The 24,476-nt window shown below is 39.9% G+C and overlaps 2 protein-coding genes across 11 annotated transcripts in view; one reads left to right on the plus strand and one right to left on the minus strand.

Moving 5' to 3' along the window:
- ubac2 (UBA domain containing 2) overlaps positions 1–6,299 on the minus strand; it is a 78,703-nt gene extending 72,404 nt beyond the window's left edge. For 3 of the 7 annotated variants that reach the window (XM_012956602.3, XM_012956594.3, XM_012956601.3), the window contains exons 1-3: positions 6,236–6,298; positions 4,619–4,833; positions 1,270–1,397 (exon numbers count right to left, since the gene is read on the minus strand). In XM_012956602.3, coding sequence (XP_012812056.1) covers positions 1,270–1,397; positions 4,619–4,649 — 159 coding nt within the window. In that variant the 5' untranslated portion in view covers positions 4,650–4,833; positions 6,236–6,298. 7 annotated transcript variants of the gene reach the window in all.
- A 16,768-nt stretch (positions 6,300–23,067) lies between these two features.
- Positions 23,068–24,476, plus strand: part of dock9 (dedicator of cytokinesis 9) — a 150,761-nt gene continuing 149,352 nt past the window's right edge. For 2 of the 4 annotated variants that reach the window (XM_018091079.2, XM_031897056.1), the window contains exon 1: positions 23,069–23,603. In XM_018091079.2, coding sequence (XP_017946568.1) covers positions 23,481–23,603 — 123 coding nt within the window. In that variant the 5' untranslated portion in view covers positions 23,069–23,480. Of the gene's footprint in view, positions 23,604–24,476 lie in introns of all 4 variants that reach the window. The other 2 variants (XM_031897058.1, XM_012956432.3) reach the window with 2 other exon arrangements.

Here is a 24,476-nt window from a genome sequence, read left to right on the forward strand (position 1 = left end):
GTATGGCGATCGAGTTCCCATACGATATGCCATCCACGGGCAACGATAATTTGGGAAAGATTTTGTCGCATCATTATCGTAAAATACCTACGATCGTACATCTACGTACGATCGATGTCGTTGACTTCTGCTGCTGGCAATCGTGACATGCGCAGAGAACAATCGTTGAAAGACAAATGTCTGACACTCACACCAACTGGCAGATTTTATCGTTAAACGACCAAAATTTTTAAACCTGGCCGATCGATTTTGGGGACGATAATGTCGGCTCGTTTAGTGGGCCGACAATCGTTCGTACACCACCAACTATACGATAACTTAACGATAGCATCGGATCGTTCGGGAATCGGTCGTTTGTAAGTAAAAAATCGGTCCGTGTATGGCCACCTTAACAGTAATTATGAAACAATTGTTTTTAGATCTGATTCCATTTGTACCATGTACCACCTCTGTATTCATTTTATTAAATTTACATAGCTTAAAAATAATAAGATGGCAAAATACAGTTAAAATATAGCTTAATATTACATTTAGTTAGCTGGAAGGCAAGATTTCCTGTAGGCTGTGAAGTTTTAGCTACATATATAGGTTGTGGTTTTCTGTTGTGCTGCTACGGACCGTCATCATTCAGAAATAAGTAACATCCTTTTTGAAGGCTATAAAAGTTATAAAAGTTTCTCTGGAATCTTTGGGTTAATGTTCCATATGACAAACATGAATTTCATAAACATACTGCTACAGTAAGGCCTTAATATTGACTTTGCTTACATTTGCCCAAGCACAATAAATCACTTAAAGGAGAAAGAAAGGCAAAGTCACTTAGGGGTGCCAAAATGTTAGGCACCCCCAAGTGACTTAAAACGCTTACCTTTTACCCCGGGCTGGTGCCCCTGTTCGGAGAGAACAGCACCAGCGCTTCCTTCTTACTCTTTCTCGTGCACGCGCATGCGCAGTAGAGTGAAAAGCCAAACTTTAACAGAGAAGTCGGCTTTTCACTCTACTGCGCATACGCCGACCGCTGGCATTTTAGGAAAAGGAAGCAGGAAGTGCTCCGCTACAGGTACCCTGAGCTGGTGCTGTTTTCTCTGAACAGGGGCACCAGCCCGGGGTACAAGGTAAGCGATTAAAGTCACTTGGGTGTGGCTAACATTTTGGCCCCCCCAAGTGACTTTGCCTTTCCTTCTCCTTTAACAGCAGTGCGGTAATTAAGCAGTGTCAGCAATTTATTTGAACAAAGTATAATTGTGAGCACAGTATTAGTCAACTTACATGAAAATCGTCTTTTATTGCTTTTATATTATAGAGAAACAACTCTTGTTGCTGTTGAAACAAAAATGTCAACACAATGGAGAGAAAGCTTGGGATAAGTAAGAGTCCTTTGGACAGCGGGGCTTTATCTGTAGATAAAAACACAAAAACATGTACTTTGCACACAATACATTTTCTATTAGGATAATTATTATCCTTTACATAGCAGCAAAATATTATACTGTGGCTTAATGAATATTAAGTAGGGTTAGCAAATTTTCTTCATATGGACACACTGCTTACTAAGTAAATTTTCAACATTATATGTTCTTTTAGTTCAGGGACATTTTGTGTGAAGAATTTTTTACTAAAGAAAATTAAATTTTTTCAGGACATCGTAAGCTTTCAATATATGTATGAAATAGTGTGTAACGACACGTTGGTAAAAAGATATATAATTCTTAATATATAAAACTAGCATACTTTTCATAATAAAAGTATATGTTCTAGAAGCATTAGCAGTGAGCACACTTGCCCCTTGGAGTGGGGGAGCTGACTTGTTTAAAAGAAATGGGGCTATTTGGCAATAGGGACAGCATGTGGGAGATTATTTAAAAAAATGACCTAACCCTTTAAAGTGCTTTTGTGTTTCTTATTATTCTGTTTATTTTGTCCAGCTTATGTAGAGAGTGCCTTGCTCAAACAAAAATTAAAGAAATCTCTAAGAAAAAAAAGGCTGTGACTCTGGAAAGAATCAGATACATGTGCATTCAGGGTTTCATCTTAATAATAAAGGAGGTTGCAGTTACTGATTAATTGCATGCATTTACATATATTCTAATTTTAAAATGCTTTTGTATGAATGTTTTGTATGGGTTTGTGGTTTCCTGTAAGGGTATTTCCAATAGCAGGGACCTCATTTTAATTATTTTACTTCTCATTTTCAAAATGTAAATTTGCCCAGAAAAACAGGAACCAAAGATGTTCTTGAAGGTCAGTGCTGTAGTAAGTAAGGTCAAGCTGTAAGTGCACATTTACTAAAGGCTACATGCAACCTGGAATCACAGACCCTTTTTGAAAGCTGTTGCTGCACACTGCTCCAGATTAAAAATCTTGACATAGCTGTCAGGAACACAGGAAAGTTCTCCTCAGTGTACCCCGGTGCTTACACGTTTTGAACAACACAAATGCTAGGGACATTCTTAGGCACACCCATGTGCCACCCACCACTTCCTAAATGCAGAGATGCATTCTAGGAGGACAAAGTTCTATACAGGCCCAGATTTGTGGTGAGGCCACAAAGGCCCGGGCCTAGGGTGGCAGAAATTTAGGGGCGACATGCTGCCCTGCCGCACCAGAAAATTTTGCCGGCATATGGAGCAATGGGGAGAGGACAAGCATAAACTTTAGCGCGTCCTCTCCCCAATGCTCCATATGAGTTGTGATGCACATGTGGGGGGCTAGGTAGATGCATGTGCGATCGAGGTGGGCGGGCGGGCGGCCATAGGGGGCAGCCTCGGGGCGCCCCAATCACAAATCTGGCCCTGGTTCCATACAAAGAAAAATAAATCCAGATAACTTTAATTCATTAGGCAATGGAATGATGTCCTTTTGAGAGTCTAGAAAACAGCATATCATAAAAAAAATATTAATATATTAATGTCTAAATGAAAATTATTGGAAGGCCATCTCCCAGATACTCCATTTTAATCAAATATAATTCAACATTTTAAAAAGTATTTCCTTTTCCTCTGTAATAATAAAATAGTACCTTGTAACTTGATCCCCATCTAAGATATAATAAATGCACAGTGGAGGCAAAACAATAACACAGGTATGGGATCCCTTATCTGGAATCCTGTTATCCAGAAAGCTCTGAATTACGGAAAACCCGTCTCCCATAGACTCCATTTTATTCAAATCATTCAGAATTCTAAAACTGATCTCCTTTTTCTCTGTAGTAATAAAACAGTACCTTGTAACTGATCCCAACTAAGGTATAAATAATCCCCCCAGATGCTGAAAACCCAAATATGGCACTACAAGCCACAATACTGGGCTCGGTTGAAGCCATGGAAAACGCCCCATACCGAACACAAGGAGACATACAGCATACTACCCCTATCATAAAGCTCACGCATAGACTGTGGCTCATGGCACTGCGCAAATTAGGTATAGACCCACCACTGCTTTCACCCAGGCTCCCCCTCTGGAACAATAGTAACCTAATTCACCTTACGCAACTACCTCAATTCCAAATCTGGCCTATAGCAGGTATAAAAAGGCTCAAGGATATACTTGAGGAGAACTTGTTCCCCACATACACTGATCTTAGAAGCAGGCCCTTGCTGACTGATGCTAAACTGTACCAATACTTACAGCTGAGGGAGGCATTCGTGGACCAATTCCGGGAAACATCCCTAGTATATGAGAATTACCTGGCCTAGGATCCAGGATTTCTGGATAGACATCACCACACATATGTCAAGTCACCTTGCCTATCCTCCCCTCCTCTCATCATACGCCTGCTTACTCGGCATCCTGGAGGACCAAGTAGGAAGCATTGCCTCTAGACTATTTGCCCGATCCCTACTCTACTATGCTCGGAAATGTATTATACTTCGCTGGATGGGACCCAAACCCCCCCGGAAAAAGCAATGGATCAAGCTCATCAACGGAGCCCTACCCTCCATTAAATTGACATATCTTGCCAGAGGATGCCCAGCAAAGTTTGATAAAGTATGGCAACCATGGCTGGATGTGGAAGGGGACCCCCTGCCTACAACAGCAGACACCCCAAATTTACCATATTAACCCCTTAAGTCTCACTAACCCCAATGCGAGCAAATGTGCAAACTCCCTACCAACCCTTCTTCCCTTCTCCTTTTCTCCCTTTTCTCTCCCCCTCTCTTATATTTGTTTTATTTGTTTGGAAAAAAAGGAAAATAAAAACATTTAAAAAAAAAAGGTATAAATAATCCTTATTGGATGCAAAACAATCCTATTGGGTTTAATTAATGTTTTATTGATTTTTTAGTTGACTTAAGGTATGGAGATCCAAATTACAGAAAAACCACTTATCCAGAATACCCTTTTTCCCAAGCATTCTGGATAACGGGTCCTATACCAGTATTAGGTTTCTTCAATGTTTAAACAATTTTTTAGGAGACTTAAGGTATGGAGATCCAAATTACAGAAATGTCCCTTGTACTGAAAACCCCAGGTCCTGAATAACAGGTCCCATACCTGTACATTTATTGCTAACATGGTTTCATTTAACAGCTTCTGAAAGGTTATATTCCAAATTTACATGGCAAAATATAATACTCATACACACAGCCACAGCTCTGTGACAAACTTTACTACTTACAGAGCCCGCTCGAACCAGTACTGGCAATCATGATGGCTTTTCACCTGTCCACAGCAAACGTCAAAGCAAACATTGATCACCTTCTGTTGAAGAATAAGTTACCGGGATAGGTACTTCCAAAAATACAAGTATACACCTTTTACAGCCCCGGTAATAGGTAAACTACCTATAGTAGATTGCACTATACTCCTGCATAGCATCCTTAGGATTTAAATCTGCAAAAAATGTAAAATAATTGAATTGAAAACTTGAAACTTAACCAAAATTTGTAACTCAACATAAGCAAATATTGCTGCAAAATAATGGAAGACATGTTACCAGAAAAGAAAAGGAAAATATTTGCAAATCTCAGATTGGTACTACGGTCAGCCTGTCTGCATTTTCAGGCCAAAGCCTACACAGTATAGCTGCACACAGGCCGACCCAGTGCCTGTCTGTGGAGCTACACATAGCTGCGGATGAAAGCAGATCAACTTTTTTTTTTTTTTTTTTTTTAAATGTGACTGTGCCCTAAGTTCCCACAGCCTTCTTAATGTTGCACATGGCACAGGTACTGCCCTCATATGTCCTCGCCCTCAGCTTTATCTAGTTTTTTTTATTTATTTAAGTCATTCTTGAGGACTTCCACCCTCCTCTAAGTTTGGCATTGGTTCCAATGTGTACCAAGACTGCTGAGTCATACCTATCCCTAGCACCTCTGAATAGTCTCATTCAACCATATGCCAAACCAGGCAAGCAATACACAGTTTGTGTGTAGGGTCCTTGCAACAGATAACCCAATCCACAGGGTGTTGGGTCCCAACGCACAGGTGAAAAATCCTTGTATTATATACACACTTACGAAGACAGGTGCTAAACTGACAAAAACAACAAGTCAGATCTTTGGTGTCATATTATACCTGCACCTGTGCAATTTAGCATCTATGTTTGTAAATCAAACATAGTATGTCCTGTGTAACGCGGAGGTGCTATAAAAAAATAGGTTTGTTCCCATGTGGAGAATACAGGCTCCAAATTATTTTAGTCCTCAACTTCAGTCTACCTATAAGTTTTTTAGACCTATTTGCCAACATTCACTTTCAAATAAAGATGCAGATTGTGCTGACAAAGTCTGGCATAAGCATGTAGTTTGTTCTGAATTCAACCCCCTAAATAGAAGAGATTGGGCAGCAATGACATAGCCTTGCTTTCATACTAATGCTGCACTCTATCCCAAACTCTCCATTGAACCACATGCAAAGTGCATTACCCTCCTAGGAAGGTCAGAGGTGCCACTGGCAACCTACAAAATCCACCAGCTCCCTATTAGAAAAGTACCTAACCTTTGCATATATATGAATAAAGGCACTAAGGCAGAGTATATCAAGCCTAATTGTTTCCTGCTGTAAGATAAAGCTAAGACGCAGGCGATCAGTATCCTATTATACCCACTACTTCTCATGTGAGTACTTGGTGTATTACTCAGCTGTAAACATACAGAACGCCTGCCTGTATAAATTCACAAACTTTACGTATCTCTTCCTCTTTTCCAACTACTGTGCTAGTCCTTAGAGCGCAAACACCGTCCTGATACTATAAGCCCAACAACACGCACAGGAGGTATATCTTAGCGATTACCTACAAGCAGGAAGCCATTGCAAGGAAACACATATCATTAGACTACTACTCCCGTCATGCATTGCGAAGTACAGTTACGGGTCGCGATTTGGGGCATTTAAGGTAATGAGAATAGAGAGATCGAGCGTAGCAATGCAAAGAATTTGCGCTAATATTCCCATTTACCAATTACAGGAGTTAAATGTGAACTACATTAAGCTACACTGTAGCCGCCCCCACACTGGGGCGCCTTATAGGACGGGTAGAGTGACCCCTGGGATGTACCCTAATATTTACTAGTGGCGATCCCTACCCAGTATCCAGCGCCGTACAGATAACTTAGTCCCATTATAACCACAGTAAAGCAATAACGTTAATCTCACACTTATCCACCCGTGTGGCATTCGGTAATACTGTTAACCACTTAATGATGTGACCACTGAATTAACCATGAGTGCCCTTAAAAGATTTTCATCCACTTAAAGATTTAACTACTTTAACATTAGTGCTCTCAAGTTAATGCCAACCAGACTTGATAGGCGGTGAGTATCATTAGCGGGCTCTTGTACCTTGGTACATATCTTCTTGGTTTCTTGTATTCCCTTATACTTGGTATTTTATTTAGTCTACTTTCTGGTTTCTACACCTTTTGTGCATAGTCACTTCAACTCTTGGTGTAATACCACCGAAGTTTCTCTGTAAATATGGACCCACTTTTTTAAACTGGATCCACTTGATGGCGACCCACCCTCTACTTCAGTGATCCCCAACATTTTATACCTGTAAGCCACATTTAAATGGAAAAAGTGTTGGGGAGCAAAACAAGCATGGAAAAGGTTCCTGGGGGTGCCAATAAGAGCTATAATTGGCTACTTAATAGCCCCTATGTGGACTGGCAGCCTACAGAAGGCTCTGTTTGACATTATACTTAGTTTTTATGCAACCAAAACTTGCCTTCTTACTAGAAATTCAAAAATGAGCACCTGCTTTGAGGCCACTGGGAGCAACATCCAAGGGGTTGGTGAGCAACACATTACTCATGGGCCACTGGTTGGGGACCACTGCTCTACTTAGTTTGTACTTAGTTTATTATTTTTCATGTAATATATTACTGTATACCTATATGGCTTTGAGAGTGCTAATAGGTTTATATAGTTCTTCCTGACATACAAAAAGAACTCTCCCTATTAATACTTCCGTACATATTGAGTATCCTGGCACTTTAATCTGATTGCTAGGGCCTTGTGTCCAGGAGACAAATTGGCGTTGCCACAGTGTACACCTGTCCATTTGATGCAGTCATGGAAATTACTATTATACCAACCCTTGGATTGATGTAATATGCACAGATTACACTGATATTAATATATCAATTATAAACATATATAAAACTATAGAAACAAGTGAATGAATAGGTGTTGCCATAGCAACACGCACCTATGTTTTTAGTAAGGACACGCATACTTTCAAGTAAGTCTTTAGGTTACTTTATGTGACTCCTGCTTCACCACGGTACACAGATTGGATAGCAAAACTGTGATTTCCTTCTACAAATTTCTGAGACTTTGCATTCTCTCGCATTTTTATGCAGATATTGGCTACATGTGCCTGCAACCGAGCATATTCCAATCATTCGGGTGCAGGCACAGGTAGGAGGCATATGGCGGTATTTTCGGCAAGCGTTTTTCAGCTTCCCGAAAGTATACGCCATATGCCTGGTCTCTCATTAGCCTTATTGCATACATCTTAGGGCATTCCAGCAACGTTTCAGGCCAGGTGTGACCTTTTATCAAGATAACTGACAATCAAACACCTTCCCAGTGGACACAAACTTGTATGTAGTAATATAGCAAACCACACAGTGTATCAAAAACAATGTATCAAACATATAATGTTGCCATCAGTGTATCAAGTTTTCATCTTTAAGTGTTCTTTAAAATGCAGAGTAAAAAAGTCCATATTTTACAACCTGTAAAAAGATAAAAGCATAATAAAAACCACATAGAGTTTTTTTGTACATATGGGAGGAAGTTTATCTAAAAATAGGTCTGAGATCATATTCTTTGTTTAACCCCAATAGACTCAACGTTTCCAATTTTTGTATCCAGAAGGCTTCCCTATATAGTAGTTGCTTCAATCTGTTTCCTCCTCTCCGCTTCAACTCTGTCTTAATAATTTGAAATTTGAGTTGATTTACTCTATGTCCATACTCAATTAAATGGCCTGCTACCGGCTGGTCTTTTTTACCCATATTTATTGCTGATTTGTGTTCCCTTATTCGTTCATGGACCATCCTCATTGTCTGCCCAACGTATGCCAGTCTACACGGACATGTGCTGACTACTACCTGCAAAAATGAAACCCCCCCCCCTGGAATGACAGACCCCTGATTTTAATCTACTGGGACAGAACAATTATCTATATAAAAGAATGCATTTTTGAATTTTTATTTTGCCTTTTAATTTTGCAATTATGGTTTATCAGCTTCTGTGGCTGTTAGTTCAAGGTAGTACACCTATCCCCAATTCTACTTTGGTAAACACAGAAAATCTCTTTATTGCCTGCCTTTTATGTTCAAGTTTGGCTGCCTGAGGGGAGTACTAACACACAGATTTATTAGGACAGTTCTCAGTGATGGGCTGGCATCTTAAATTGGCCCTGATTTACTATGATAAATGGTAATTCCACCATAAAAGAGATACCTTTCTTTCTGTTGCAAAGTGAGCAGAGATTGATTTTCATTATCATTCATAGCACAAAAAGACTTTTGGCTATGACAAATGTTTTGGGTAAGTTTTATTCAGACTTCTCTGTGCCCCTTCACCTCCTATATGGGTGTAATTTTCCTAAACTGCTTTTCAGTACTGCTCATAGTATCTCCATTTCTGCCACAAATGTGCATGTGTGTTTCATGGACCCTGGGCACTAGTAGTGTGTACTGATGCGGACAGTCTCTGTGATAAGTCATTATAGTACATTGGTTCCCTCTACTGTTGACAGTTGGAATTTGTCACACTAAAACCAAAATATGCCAAACAGGCAGAAGACATCTGGGTATGCATTGTCAGCTTAGTTCACAAATTATAGGGCTGGTTCACCCAGGGGTGCACAAGCAGTTGCTCAGTGCAGTGGGTTAATTATAGAGTTTGCTGATCCCCATGACTGAGGGTGTCCTGGACTCAACTCCTGTAACAGAAAAGGCTAAAAGGTTAGGGTAAACCTTAAAGTAGAAGGAAAGGTAAAAACTAATTAAGCTTTATCAGAAAGGTCTATGTAAATACAGTCATAAGCACTCACAGAAAATCTGCAGAAAAGTCCTCTATCAAAAGAAACACAGGATTTCTTGTCTCCTTTTTTGTAAACATGTTCTTCGGCATCAGATTTTCTCTCTCAGAAACACAGGGCCAGAACTAGGGGTAGGCAGAAGAGGCAGCTGCCTAGGGCGCAACGAATGGGGGGCGCCAGGCAGGAGCCTCTCCTGCCTACCCCTAGTCCTACTTTGTCATTGCCTCCGCCGCTTGTCATTAGCGGTGGAGGCAATGACCGATCTTATCGCACCGCCCCCCTGCACCTCCTCCTGTGCTTTGGCGCGCATGCGCCGTTTGGGGGGGCAGGGAGGTAGGCGGAGTTGGCCGACCGTGTTGCCTAGGGCGCCCGGTCGGCTTGGCCCGCCCCTGCAGAAAGAGGCATTAAGTTTTCCCAGGTTCAGTAGCAGGTAGCAACCAATCATTATTTTGCATTTACTGGTTAACTGTTAAAAATCAAATATCATATTTGTTGCTATGGGTACTGCACCTGGCAAAACTTAGTGCCTTTTACTGCACATGTTAGTTTCTAAGTTCCAATTTTAATCTACTGTGCATGTACATCTAGCCACAAGAGATCCCTGGGATAGTCAACAAAATGGCAGCACAGCCCTTACTAAATATTTACCCTTGACCAATGCATTTTTCTACAAAAAACAGTGCTGGCCTGGGGTCTTAGGTTAGAAATTATAATCACTGGACAGTGCTAACACATTGGAATCGCCACAGTGATTAGGCTTTTCCTTCTCTTAACAAATTAGAAATGCTAAGTGGACCTGTCACCCAGACATAAAAAGCTGTATAATAAAAGTCCTTTTCAAATTAAACATGAAACCCAAATTTTTATATTAACACATCCAGACCCATTATAAAAGCATTTAAAAATCCCAGCTGTCAATCATATATTGTTTGCACCGTTCAGCACTATCTAGATGTCACTGCACATCTCACTCTTCCCCTCCCTCCTCCTTATCTAATTGTGTAGCCAGTGCATCAGCATGGGCATCAGGTCCCCCATTCTGGCAAATAAACAAGATTTTGGCATGATACAAAGCTTGTCTTCATAACAGTGTCCACAAAATGGTGCCTGCCTGCTTGCTTTGACTGAGTAATTCCATGACGAAATGAAACAAGATTTATATTATTTATATAGAGTAAGTAAAGTTTATTTTGCTCAACTAATAATATAGAAAATAATTTGGAGTTATTTCTTAGGGTGACAGGTCCCCTTTAAGTAAAAGCACTACATGTTTCTACTTTAGCTGAATATGTAAAGGCATATCAAATGCCAAAAGGCCTTAGGTGTTTCAATACACCTTTTTTACAAGAATGATAAAATATTTCAACACAGATGGTATGCGATCTTAAATAGATGTTCCTTGGATCTGATGTTACTTACTATGCAAGGCATTGAGAATACAGTCAAACAGGTACAACAACATATTGACAGTGTCAAAAGGAATATGTCTTCAGATTTGTTTGTCTGGATACAGTTAGTGCTAACTACTATATTATTAAGTCTCTGCTGCAAAATAAGCTGCACTAATTAAAAACAGATTTGCTAGACTAAAGGAGAAACATGTAGAAATGGGTGGCAGAAAAGAGGAAGAACTGAGCAGGTAAAAGGTGGAGACTGAAAGGAAGACTCTGTAACCCAGTACAAGCTCCACAATAATCAAGAGCAGATTTGTATGGGCAGATTTATTAACATGTAAGTTTAAAGCTTAATACATAAGAACTATTGGATTTTTAGAAGCATAAAGCATATTAATCAATGGGTGAAATGTAGAACTCACCATTTGATAAATGTGCTTCTAAAAATAAATAGGAATAGGAATAAATAGAACATGATTGAGTTTTTATGTATTAAGCTCTAAACTCACATGTTAATAAGTCTGACCCTTAGGGGCAGATTTACTAAGACACGAACGCTCGGAGCTTTCATTCTAACTAATTTTTTGTCTCTTGCGCGACTTTTCCGTACGTTTGCGCAACTTTTTCGTACTCTTGCGCAAAAAAATCGGAAAGGTTTTCCCGCTGTTTACAATTGTTCGGTATGAAAATTTTGTGACTTTCGGATCTCCAAAGCATTTTCGTGATATTTGCGATCTTCAGAAATTTTAATAACACAGCTAGAGCTCAGAAGTTTGGTTCTTGTTAAGTTACATAGTTAAGTTGGGTTGAAAAAAGAACAAAGTCCATCAAGTTTAACCCTTCTAAGCGAACCTGGCACACACATAAATCTATACTGACCTATCTATACACTCACAAACATAAACAGTATATACCAACATCAATACTAATTGTAGATTTCAGTATCACACAAAGCCTTGGATATTATTCTTGTTCAAGAAATCATCTAAGCCACAAAAAATCTGCCATCACAACATGTCTCGGACAACTTCACTCCCCTCACCGTGACAAACCACCTACACTGCTGAATGAAAGTTTTGTTCCTCTTATCTAAAGGGATGGCCTCTGGTGCGCTGATCCTTTTTATGGGAAAAAAAGAACTTCACCTAACTGTCTGTAATCCCCTCTAATGTGCTTGTAAAGAGTAATCATGTCCCCTCTCAAGTGCCTTTTTTTTTCCAGAGAAAACAACCCCAACCTTAATAGTCCAACCTCATAGTTTAAATCTTTCATCCCTTTTACCAGTTTAGTTGCACATCTTTGCACTCTCTCCAGCTTAATAATATTCTTCTAAAGGACTGGCACCCAAAACTGCACTGCATACTCAAGGTGAGGTTTTACCAGAGACCTATAAAGAAGCAAAAGTATGTATTCATCCCTTGAGGCAATGCCCTTTTGTATGCAAGATAGCACTTTATTTGCTTTAGTATCAACTGAATGACACTGCCTGGAACTAGACAACTTGTCTACAAAAATCCTCAGATCCTTCTCAATTAAGAATACCCCCAACACACTACCATTTAGTGTATAACTTGCAGTTATATTATTTCTACCAATGTGCATAACTTTCCATTTTACTGCCTAGTTTTCCAATTTTGTCAAATTGCTCTGTAAAGTAGCAGCAATGTTTAGTATCATCAGCAATAATAGAAACAGTACTTTGTATGCCCACCTCCAGGTCATTAATAAACAAGTTCAAAAGCAAAGGACCAAGGACTGACCCCTGCGGTACTCCACTAACAACACTGGCCCAATTAGAAAATGTTCCATTTACTACCACTCTTTGTAAGCTATCCTTTAGCCAGTTCTCTATCCAATTACAAATATTTTATTCTAGGTCAATATTTCTTAATTTCATTCATTTCATAATTAACTTTCTGTGCTGTACTGTATCAAATGCTTTAGCCAAGTAGATGACATCCACTGCCACCCCAGCATCAAGTTTCCTGCTCACCTCCTCAAAAAAGCCAATTAAATTAGTCTGGCAAGATCTGTTACACATAAAACCATACTGACACAAACTTATAGTATTGTGATTTGCAATGTATTCAAGTACCCTATCCCTTATTACCCCTTTCATAAACAGGCCTATAGTTTTCAGGCTGAGAAATGGATCCCTTTTTGAATAACGAAACCATATTAGCAATTTTCCAGTCTCTCGGCACCATGCTAGACCTTAATAAATCCTGAAGAATTAAGTGAAGAGGTTTGACAATCACAGAGCTAAGCTTATTTAATACTCTGGGATAAATACCATTTGGTCTTGGACCATTGTTTACCTTTAAATGTTCAAGTCTCTTTTGAATTTCCTCCTGAGTGACCCATGTATTAGTAGTTATATTACTAGAATTGGGTCTATTCTTTTCCCTGTTTTCATCAACCAACTGACCCCCCTGTGAGATAATTAGATACTGATAAACTACAGATAAACAGTAGTCCATTATGCGGGTGGTTAACTGTGGGTTATATATATATTTTTTTAATTTGATAAAAATGTAAAGTGTTAGGAGCAAACCGTTAAGATGTGCTAGTATGCTCTCCCAGAACATTTGCATCAGTGGCATCGGGCACACACAAGAAAGAATGTCCTGCTGTCTCTGATCCTGACATAGCCTTTTGTCCTGTCCTGACCATGTTCACTGCCTGCCCACTGCCTACCCTGACTTGGACTGTGAGCATTTTAAAGGACATGTAAACCCCACACACAAAAATGTAATCAGTGATCAGCCTCTTTGAAATCTTTCGGTACCTGCCACACTGGTTGTCCAAAAGGTTAATAGTAAGGCTGCAACATCTCCTTAATCACTTAGATTTCCTTTCTCCTCCTGTAACCCACTCGGCCCCCCCTCAGGAATTTGCTTTGGCTGTTGGCTTGTGGGCATGCTCAGTTGTTCTAAGCTCAGATTACTAAACATGCCCCCCAGTCTAGCAGCCAGTAAAGAGATGGCATTGCTGGTTCCCATAGAAACTCAGCTCTAGCTGTCTGCTTCAATTTTTTTCTCCCAACCAACTCTCCTCAGCTCAAACAAAGAAGAACTTTTATCAGAGACAGTTCTGCCTGTTTGAGCCTGTATTCTTGATGAAATGTATGCTGAATAAGGGTCTGTGTGCGTGTATGCTGTTTGTGGATTTAAATGTATCTGATTATGTATCAGAGGAAAAATGGCCACCGGGAGAAAGCTGCAATTTGCTTTAGGAAAATGTGATGGTGCTGGCAAGTGGAGGGGATATATGCAGTACAAATGATGCCATTTGGGTGGTTGAGACGTGCCCAACTGATATACACTGTAGGCAAATGTAGGCTTTACATGTCCTTTAACAACTTTTGTGCCTTGCTGTGGCCTTTTGACAGCAATTGTCTGCCTGTTTATCTTGTATTATTCTACATCAAAGTTGTGGAGAAAAATCAACAGACCCAAAAGCATATAAAGCAATAAGGGTCCAGCAAAGTGTATAATGTAAGAACCATGCAGAAAACAACCAGGGTACCAGTACTGTTGCCAACATAATTTTCAACTGTAAGCATTACAAGCTTTTTTAAAAATGATGAGGAAGCAGACTTCTAATAACACAGTTAGATCTCAGATTAGTAATAAACTGCATATAAACAGAAGTTCATTATGCAGGTGTGTTATCTGTGGGTTGAATACATTTTTTAATTTGATAAAAATGTTATAAAGTGTTAGGAGCAAAATGTAAGAACATCATTAAGCCACTATATGGTAGGAAGAGTGATGTTAAAAAGTGCATTGATACCTTGAATGTGGCCAGTTCATTGTTAGTCATCTTGCCTAGGAAATGCACTGCTGTCTCTGATCCTGGCATTGACTTTTGGCCTGTCCTGACAGTGTTCACTGCCTGGTTCGTTGCCTGCCCTGACTTGGACTATGAACATTTTAGCAACTGTTTTTAGCACTTGTCCTGCCTGTGTTCCAATTTCTAACACGTCCACACTCCAAACCTTAATAAAAACTATAACCCCAAACCATGAGGTCTCTATAAAAATTTATTGCATAAACAAGCTCATATGTAAAACCCTGCTTCATCTAAATAAACCATTTTCACAAAAATAAACGTTTTTAGTAATATGTGCTATTGGGTAATCCTAAATAGAAAATTGCCATTTTAAGAATTAAAGGCCACCTCCTGGGATGACAGGATTGACAATGCACACAAACAAGCCAAGGCACACATACATGCTAGGCCCCATCAGCCAATTAATGGACAAAGTTCTGCTTTTTTGCTTCCACACTTCTTCCTGTTACAGTTAAAGCAGCATTATTTCTGGCCATGTGATCTCTGGGGGAGCACACCGCCCATCACTAAATGGTGGCTCAAGGGAAAGGTTGTAAAAGGGCAATATTTACTGATGTATGTATTCCAGTTTGGCAAGATTCTTTAATATGTCATTTAACATATTATAAACTATCTGTTGGTTAAGTATTCAATCTAGGGGTATAGTTTTCCTTTAAACTCCAGTGGCCCCTGACATGGTGGTGTAACCAGCAGAAATTAGGGTGAATTGCATGTTACCCAGATTTATAGAGAACATCCGTGTACTTTAAAGGATTCAAAAGCTATTAACATTCTTAAAATATTTGAATCACAATGCTGAAAACATCAGACATTCCTGTTCTTTTAGTGACACACATGCTAATCTAATTGCATCTATATGGGCATGGTGGCTTTACATGTGCTGGATTCCATGCATATCAGTGGCACTCTCATGACACATTTTACCCCTGGGCTGTTCCTTTGGTGCCAAACTCCCTTAAACTTAAGTACCTTGCACTGCCTTCCCCAGGCTGGCTTTGGTATTTAGGAATTACTAAAGCCTTTCTTTTGTCTATGCTGATTTTGACCCTTGGCTTTCTGTGGATTCAGAAGTCTGCTACCTGCTTTTGACCTCTCATGGTGTTGTCAAAAAAAGTATCAGGCACCAAAATGGCTCAGTGAAAACTTGCATCAGTGGTACTCCACCCACCCAGACCCAATCCCCACCCATGCTTCCCTGGGCCGCTGATCTTCCTTCCCTGATGTGTCAAAAGTATTATGTGCGTGCGCTTAGGGGAGGGGGGATGGGCAGGTGGCAGGGTCCCATGGGTGGGTGTTGCCCCGGTGGGCCCTGCACCCCCCAGACCAACCCTGGTGGTATGATCAGTTTTTACAGATGGTGCCAGGAAATTAGATTGCGCAGTCAATCCTGGTGCCATACAGGGATCCACAAAAAGAAAGAAGATGGCAACGTGCCGCTCATTCAGTATTACTCAGGGTGCTGCAGTTTTCAGCAAACAGGAGCACCAGCCCATGTTGTCATGTAAGCATTTATAATCACTAACAGGGGCCTAAATGTGCACCTCCCTTGTGATTATACCTCTCCTTCTCCTTTAAGCAGCATGCAAGTGGCAATGGACCCTAGTAATGGCCCTCCACATTTAGTTTTTTTGCAATATAAGGGGGTGTGCACAGTTATGTTATAGTTATATAATGGGGTTTTATAAGGGCTGACTAATCCTCTTTTCATCTCTGGTAGCAGCTGATTTGAAAAATTAGAGCTGTATTGCTCACTTAATGGGGCACAGTGGTCTCTTGATGCAGTATGCTAGTCTAAGATATGCTTGTTGGTCTTTTTCACAGTGAGACAAAAACAGATTTTATGTTATCTAGAGAGGGTAGTGGAATATCTTATAAATAAATCTTGGAAACAGTAGGATGTGCAGTAGTTGCAGACTTCAGTTATGTTCTATACCAGTGCTGTCCAACTGGTGGCCCCCCACCAGCTGCTTTGATGCCTTACATTTGTGTAAACTTTAAATGGTATCAGTACTGAGATTAACTGATCACCTGCACGGTTCACACCTCAGATTCAGGCTGTAATCACCCTGTATTGTTTAAACATGTAATCCCCTGTACTGTTCACACCTTTTAATCTATGTATTGTTCACCCCCTGCATTGTTCACACCTCAGGCTCAGGCTGTAATCATCCACATTGTTCTCCTGTTCACACCTCATCAAAGAAACAAAACAAGCACATTTAAAGGAAACATACTGGATAAATGGGAAAAAAAACCCTAATATTGTAGGCAATTATGAATAATATATGGTGCTGGACTTTGTGCTAAAAATTAATCCTATCTGTAAAAATGGTCCCTTTATTGGAGCTCCCTATAGATCCTATCGCTTCTCTGATCATGTTTGAAATGAAGGGTGGGCGTGTCCTAAGGGTCCATGCCAGAATTGGTACCTATCCTACAGTGCAGTGTACTGAGACCGGCCGGTCCATGCGCATCCGGAGAATTCAGGCAGCAGGAAGTGGAACAGATAGGCGGGACTAGTGGGGTTTTGGTGGAATTTCTCAATAAATCAGTCTGAAATACAACTTTTTTAACCACAATCCTTCTATATTTAGAAGAGTACAATTCACTGGTACATTCTTAATTTTTATAGGATATGTCTCCTTAAAAAATTACAGAATATATCAAAACAAAAAGGGTGCTTCCACTGGCTCAGCTTTGGGTCACAGGGTCCACATGAAGGATTAAAGTCTGTTACTTGTCAAAGTTATTGATTATCCATAGTGGATGGGCAGGGGGGTGATTTATTTTATTTTGTTCAGCAAAACCAATCCTTCTTTCTCTCAAACTATTAATTGGAAAGAAGAACATGGCTTATACCTGGAGGGGCAGCATAATGAATCCAGGGATCCCACACTTTGTAAAATTGCATTTGCCTGTCAGTTTCTCGTTAACTAGAATCTCATTATCATACTCATTCTTTAACTGCTGGAGAGGTAATAGTGGGGATTTCCACAATCTAGCAATAGTTAGCTTAGCTGCAATAAAGATTTGACTACTTAGAGTCCTCGTATATTTATTTATAGTTGGCATTCTATTCCCTAGTAGAGCATGGTCTGGTGATGTAGGCAAGTTTATACCCGTTACTGAAAATATAATTTTGTAAACCCTGGTCCAGAACCTTTGCAAACTGGGACATTGCCACCAAATGTGATAGCCTGTGCCCTCTTCTTCGCAGCCTCTAACGCACAGGGGATGTAGCTGGGCTGGAACTAGATACCAGTGTAGCAAAACTTTATATCTTCCAGTAGAGACGTATTAATTGAGCAATACACAACTAAGTCTGACACTTTAGTCCATTCTTGCCAATCTAAAACTAAAATAATTTTTAAATCTATTAAGCTTCCCCTAGCATGCTAGGAGACAGCTTTGAGTCCACAGAAGAGACATAAACAAGAAGGCAATAATTCACATTTTTATATAAACCAGATGTTTTAATAACTTGCAGATAAAACATAACTAAAAAATGTAATCAAATCTCCTTTTTCCACACACAAGGGTGTTAGTATGGTGAAAGTAATGTATGATGAAGTAGGTAGCAGCTCTTTTATATTTTTGCCTATGACTTACAAGATCTTATCTACTGCTTTTTTAGACATACACAATCAGATTTACCACGATCAAAGTTTTTATTCATTAGGGCTAAACTACACGAGAGATTTTGATCAGCTCTTTTCTGATTAGATGTTGTCATGCAACAGTATAATATTTTGTAGGCTCCTACAAAATTTGATCCCCACAGCTGTAATGCAAGTTGGCTCAGAAAAAGTCAGATGGAGTCTTTTGTTCATACGTCCACATCCGACAGTCAATGTATTTTAATTTACCATGCAGCATTTACAATAGACAGGTGTGTTGTGTCAGATATTCAGCATAAATTTTATCAAGATTGCAGGCTCACACATGCAGAACTGTCTTTGATAAAAGTTCTGCTTTGCCTGAGAACTGTAATGATTAAACTGAGCTCAGGAGAGGAGGTTAGGAGAAACAAATAGGAGCAGACAGCTAGAGCTGAGTTTCTATGGTAACCAGCAATGTCATCTCTTTATTGGCTGCAAGAATGGAAGATGTGTTTAGTAATCTGAGCTTAGAAGAACTGAGCATGCCCAGGAGCTGACAGCCAAAGCAAATTCCTGAGGGGGGGGGGTGCGAATGAGTTACAGGAGGAGAAGGAAATCTAAGTGATTAAGGGGATGCTGCAGCCTTATCATTAACCTCTAAACACCCAGAGTGGCAGGTATTGAAAGATTTTAAAGAGGCTGTCCGCTGATAACATTTTTGTGTCTGGGGTTTACATGTCATTTAAAACATTTAATGCTATGGGTACATGGACACATATATAATACTAAAATCAAGAAGCTTCACATTAAATTAATAATACATAGCCATATGTTTCTGTGCTGTAAATTCTGCATCCTGTGGCAATTAAATGGTTAAAATGTTTATTGGCTACATATTGAACATTCTTTATTAATATGACAGCATATTGCACACAACACCAGTCAGTTCTTTGTGCTTTTTTTATTATTTATATCTTATGTTTCATTGCAAACAATAGTTGTCTCTTTCACAGACTTAGGATGTTTATAAATGACTTGTTTACATAGTCTTTTTACCTCATTGTTCAGTTATTCTACAAATAAATAAACATTTAAACCTTCATTTCTTGTTAAATATCCTCCAAAAGTAACTAATCACTGTCATGTTTAGCTGTTTCCTTTGCTGAATATGTTTTTCCTCACTCTTTTTTTATTTGGTAATATATATTGCTGGCATTCAGTTTAAGAAGCAGTGCTGACAGTGCCAAACTAAAGGATCAAAATAAGCATACTCTGTCCAAAGATAAATCCACTTTTATGAAATAGCGGCCAGTTAACATGGAAATTAATCTTCTTTTTGTGCTTAGTTGAAACTACTTTCAGCAACAATTAAATTAATCTTTTGGAAAAAGTTTATATGACTCGCAGTTGTATAACACTGCAGTTATGCAGTATATATACTGTATAGCCGTAGTGCCAAGTGGAATATGTTAGAAACATGTGGAAACATTAGGTTTTTTGGCTCATAATATGAATTGCAGAGGTCTGCCTATGAATAACCAATTTTTGCTTTTGTTTTTTTTCCTTTGCCACAGCAAATCATTGAATGGTTCTGCAATACTTTGGATTGTCACATTTGTCAGATTGGACATGATTTTGAGACAGTGAGATAACAGAATGAAACTTAATACACATTTCTTGTTCTTTCCTTATATATTTTGTGGGGATTTAGCTGGCAGCAGCAGATACCAAACTGGAAGCTTGGCACCACAGACAAGACAGGCCACTCCGGTTTGCAACAAAACTAGCAAAATAACATACACCGCAGCTTCATGTTTGAAAGAAAAAAGTTCAACAAAACAGAATCTCACCAGAGTATAGTTTCAACTAACAGTATAACAAAAGTCCACACTGCCAATGCCAGGCAGTCTTTCCCTGGAGTCCCAGAATCAGGGGTAGTTTACTTTCAGCCCAGTCTTTCCCTCAAATCAAATCACTTTTACTGTCACATCATATTACTGGTACACTGATAACAGTAAATGTGAGTGAAATTCTTGTGTGCAAGCTTCACAAGCAGCAGTGGAGTACAAAATATAGAATACATATGCACATGAGTAGGCATGTATAATGTATGTACAAAATGTAAGTGCACATGAATAGTGTCGTAGTGTTGCTGAAGTGTCTATGAAGTGTTAGTGGTCAGGGTTCAGCAGTCTGATGACCTGATGGAAAAAGCTGTCCCTCAACCTGCTGGTTCAGGACCAGATGCTGCTATATCTCCTGCCTGACGGAAGTAGTTTGAACAGTCCGTGGCTAGGGTGAATGGAGTCTTTTATGATCCTCTCCACTTTCCTCAGGCACCGCTTCCTATAGATGTCCTGGAGGGAGGGAAGCTCACCTCCAATTATCCTTTCGGAACACTGCACCACCCTCTGCAGAGCTTTGCAGTTGTAGGCAAAAATTAGCCCTCACAGCCTCTCTAAGTTACTGAACTCCTTCTGCACATCCAGGCTCCCCTTAAGTACTTCATGTGTTGCCTAACTAGTTTCAGTGTTCTCTAGCCATGCTCCAGGGCACTAGCCTATCTTGCCCTGGAGATTTAAAGGAGCCAGTACCTCAGCCTGGGTGCTACAGTGGATATAAAAAGTCTACACACCCCTGGTAAAATGTCGGGTTCCTGTGCTGTACAAAAATGAGACAAAGATAAATAATTTCAGAACTTTTTCCACCTTTAATGTGAAATATAAACTGTACTACTCAATTGAAAAACAAACTCAAATCTTTTAGGTGGAGGGAAGAAAACCAAAAAAAGTAAAAAACTGTTCACACTGGGACAACCCTTTTTGTCACAATATGTTTGTCCATTTCCATAATACAGTGTCAACCCACCACATGGGAAAGTGGAGACAAAGTGCACCATATGGTGATTACACTTTAAGGCTGATGATTTTTGCACTCAAAATAGCTGTTGAAAGATGGTACTGCAAGTGCAGAACATTGGACAATACATTAGGGATCCATTAAATCCATTATTTTTGGATTTGGTGAAAAACCTAGTCCTCCACAAAAGATTTGTTGGAATATGAAGGCAAACACCAGACTTAATTAGCATGTACAAATATGAGATAAATACGATAAGTAATCCAAGAGGTGTGAGCATTCATAATTCCAGCATTATGGTAAAAAAACTATTGTGATCTGGTAGGAAGAAAAGTAAGAAGTCTGCTGCTGTCACTCTCCTGTCTTCTACCCTGTATTAGTTTTACATTTGTTATACTTTAAAGAATAAATAAACCTTTTTTTTCCCTATCAGTAAAATTACTCTTAACAGCTTCCAGAATTACCTACCTTTGTCCCAGCATTCTCTCTGACCTGGTTCCTTTGCTTCCTTGTGCAGAGTGAAGCCCTGAACAGGAGGAGAGGGCCTAACTTTGAAGATATGCATTGTATACTGAATGAAGCATTATTCTAATTGAAACCTGGAATGATTCATACAATGAAGGCTAATCATTCAGAAACTTTAAAAACACCCAGCAGTTATTTTAAAGAAGTGGTTCACCTTTAACTTTCAATATGTTCACCTTTAACTTGTAATATGTCATAGAATGTACTATTCCTAGCAACTTTGCAATTTGTCTTCATTATTTTTTATACTTTTTGAATTATTTGCCTTCTTTGTCTACATCTTTCCAGCTTTCTTATGAGGGTCACATAAGAAGAGCCGAAAAAACTTTTCTCTTTGAGGCTGCAATTATATTTTTATTGTTACTTTTTATTCCTTATCTTTTTATTCAGTCCCAATTCTATTCATATTCCAATCTCTTATTCACACCCCTGCCTTGTTGCTAAGGTAAACAAGAAACTAGCAACAAAATAGCTTCTGGAATTCCAAACTTGCGATCTACTAAACTAAAAGCTAAATAACTGAAAAACTACAAATAAAAAAATGAAAACTAATTGCAAATTGTCTCAGAATATCAATGTCTACATCATACTAAAAGTTAATTTCAAGGTGAACAACCCATTTAAAGGTAAACTACCGCTGCGAGCTAGTAACGCAACACAATTAGTTGGCCTTTTTCATGCTAAGATGCTTCTGTCATGATTTTTATGGTATACTTTTTATTTCTAAATTACACTGTTTACATAGCAAATAATTCACTCTACCATTTAAAATGTTATTCTTGAACCAACAATTTTTTAGTTGTAATATTGGTGTGTAGGCAGCCATCTCAGAGCATTGTGCCCAATTCTGAGCTTTCAAAAGGAGCCAGCGCTACACATTAGAACTTCTTTCAGGCAACCTATTGTTTTTCCTACTCCCATGTAACTGGAGGAGTTGCAAGCAGGACTTGGATTTCTTACTATTGAGTGCTATTCTGTCCCATTGTCCTGCTCATCGGCTGCTGGGGTGGGGGGGCCAAATCACCCCAACTTGCAGCACAGCAGTAAAGTGTAATTGAAGTTTATCAGAGCACAGGTCACATGGCTGTGGTACCCTTGGAAATGAAGAATATGGCTAGCCCTATGTGAAATTTCAAATAAAATATAAAAAACTGTTTACACTTTTGCAAAATAGATTTCAGTGCAGGATGCTGCTGGAGATGCTCTATTAACTGATACGTTTTGAAAAACACGTTTTCCCATGACAGTGTTCCTTTAACATTCAGTATCCACATGCCCTAAGTAAAGATGGTTCTCCCGGCAGCTGCCAGGCAGTGCATCACATTCCCGAGACGCTCAATGGCGACGCAAACTTCACTTGACAGTGTGCACGCAGCCAGGGCCACGCCCCTGAAGAATGACTGTTGACAGAGAGGTGCGCGCTCCCGGAAGGTGCAAGCCCGAGGTGTGCGCGCATGGTCCGAACGTTCCCCGGGAATTCCGCGCAGCTGGGAACGCGCGCATCCTTCTTTCCCGTTCTTTGAGCAGCGAATAGGAACGGACAGTCGGCCGTCATTCATTCGCCTCTGTGCGCAGCATAGACATGAGTGTGGAAGCTGTTCAGGTGCTATCGGATTTCCAGCTGGGATAATAAGGACTGCAAGGAAGGGGGGTGTTTCCCCTTCTTCCTCTCCATGTCCGCCCCGCAACACTACTGCTGTCCCCAGTAAATGGTTCTTTTGGTAAATACTGAGCTTCTACTCTGCTGCCATGTCTTCTCACCATGCCGTGCACCCAGAGACTCGCAAGTTCACCCGGGCGCTGAGCAAGCCAGGCACCGCCGCGGAGCTCCGACAGAGTGTATCAGAGGTGGTGCGGGGCTCCGTACTTATGGTAAGAGTCGGGATGCGGCAGGTGGGGGCGCCCGGTCTGCAGCATCACGTAGGGGGGGAAAAAGCTTTGGAAGTCCTGTCACTCAGCGACAGTGACAGTGTTCCCTGGATATAGTAGTGTGACTATCGCGGGAGTTGGTTAATCGGCCGGGGGAGGCTAGCTATGGTGGTGTTTAGCAGCAGAAGCAATAACGGCATGCTATTGTATTCACTGCCTGAAAAAGTTAGGGGGTCTGTGCATAGTTCGGGCGTGTTTGCAAAGTGAATACCAACTGTGCTAAGAAAGGAGTTAGCCTGGAGTAATTCAGTGATGAAAATCATCATCTGCATGGGCTCCTCTAACTCTAACCCTTCCGTGAATTACTACTGGCTAACTGTAACTATGGGGCATAAACAATAGGCTTTACACAATGCATCACAATTACAGGGCTTCCGACAATGGCTTTAGTAGTACATCCTATTTGCAGAATCATGCCTAAGCTCTTCCTTTAATAACAATATCCATATACAGCAGAGTACATTTATATATAAATGTCTTAAACACAATACATCTAGGTATTGAAAGTTACCCTTGTCTCTGTGACATCCAGTCACAGATACCTGAAAATGTTTGAGTGCTTTGTCTTCTATTTACTAGAGTGCATGTTGTAGCAAATTGTTAGTATATTCCAAAACTGTCCTATGGATCAGCTAGAAGTTAGGCAGGTTTTATTTAGACAAAAAGGTTGAAGCTGATGGATACCTGTCTTTTTTTCAACCCTATGTAAAATATTACTATATACATACACCAAAGTGTCCTATGTATCTTGCTTTATTTATGTTGTGTTTATTGTTTCCAAGTAAACCCCCAATGCACACACACAGACCCATACTG

Source organism: Xenopus tropicalis, chromosome 2 (assembly GCF_000004195.4).
Source record: "Xenopus tropicalis strain Nigerian chromosome 2, UCB_Xtro_10.0, whole genome shotgun sequence".
Taxonomy (NCBI): Eukaryota; Metazoa; Chordata; class Amphibia; order Anura; family Pipidae; genus Xenopus; species Xenopus tropicalis.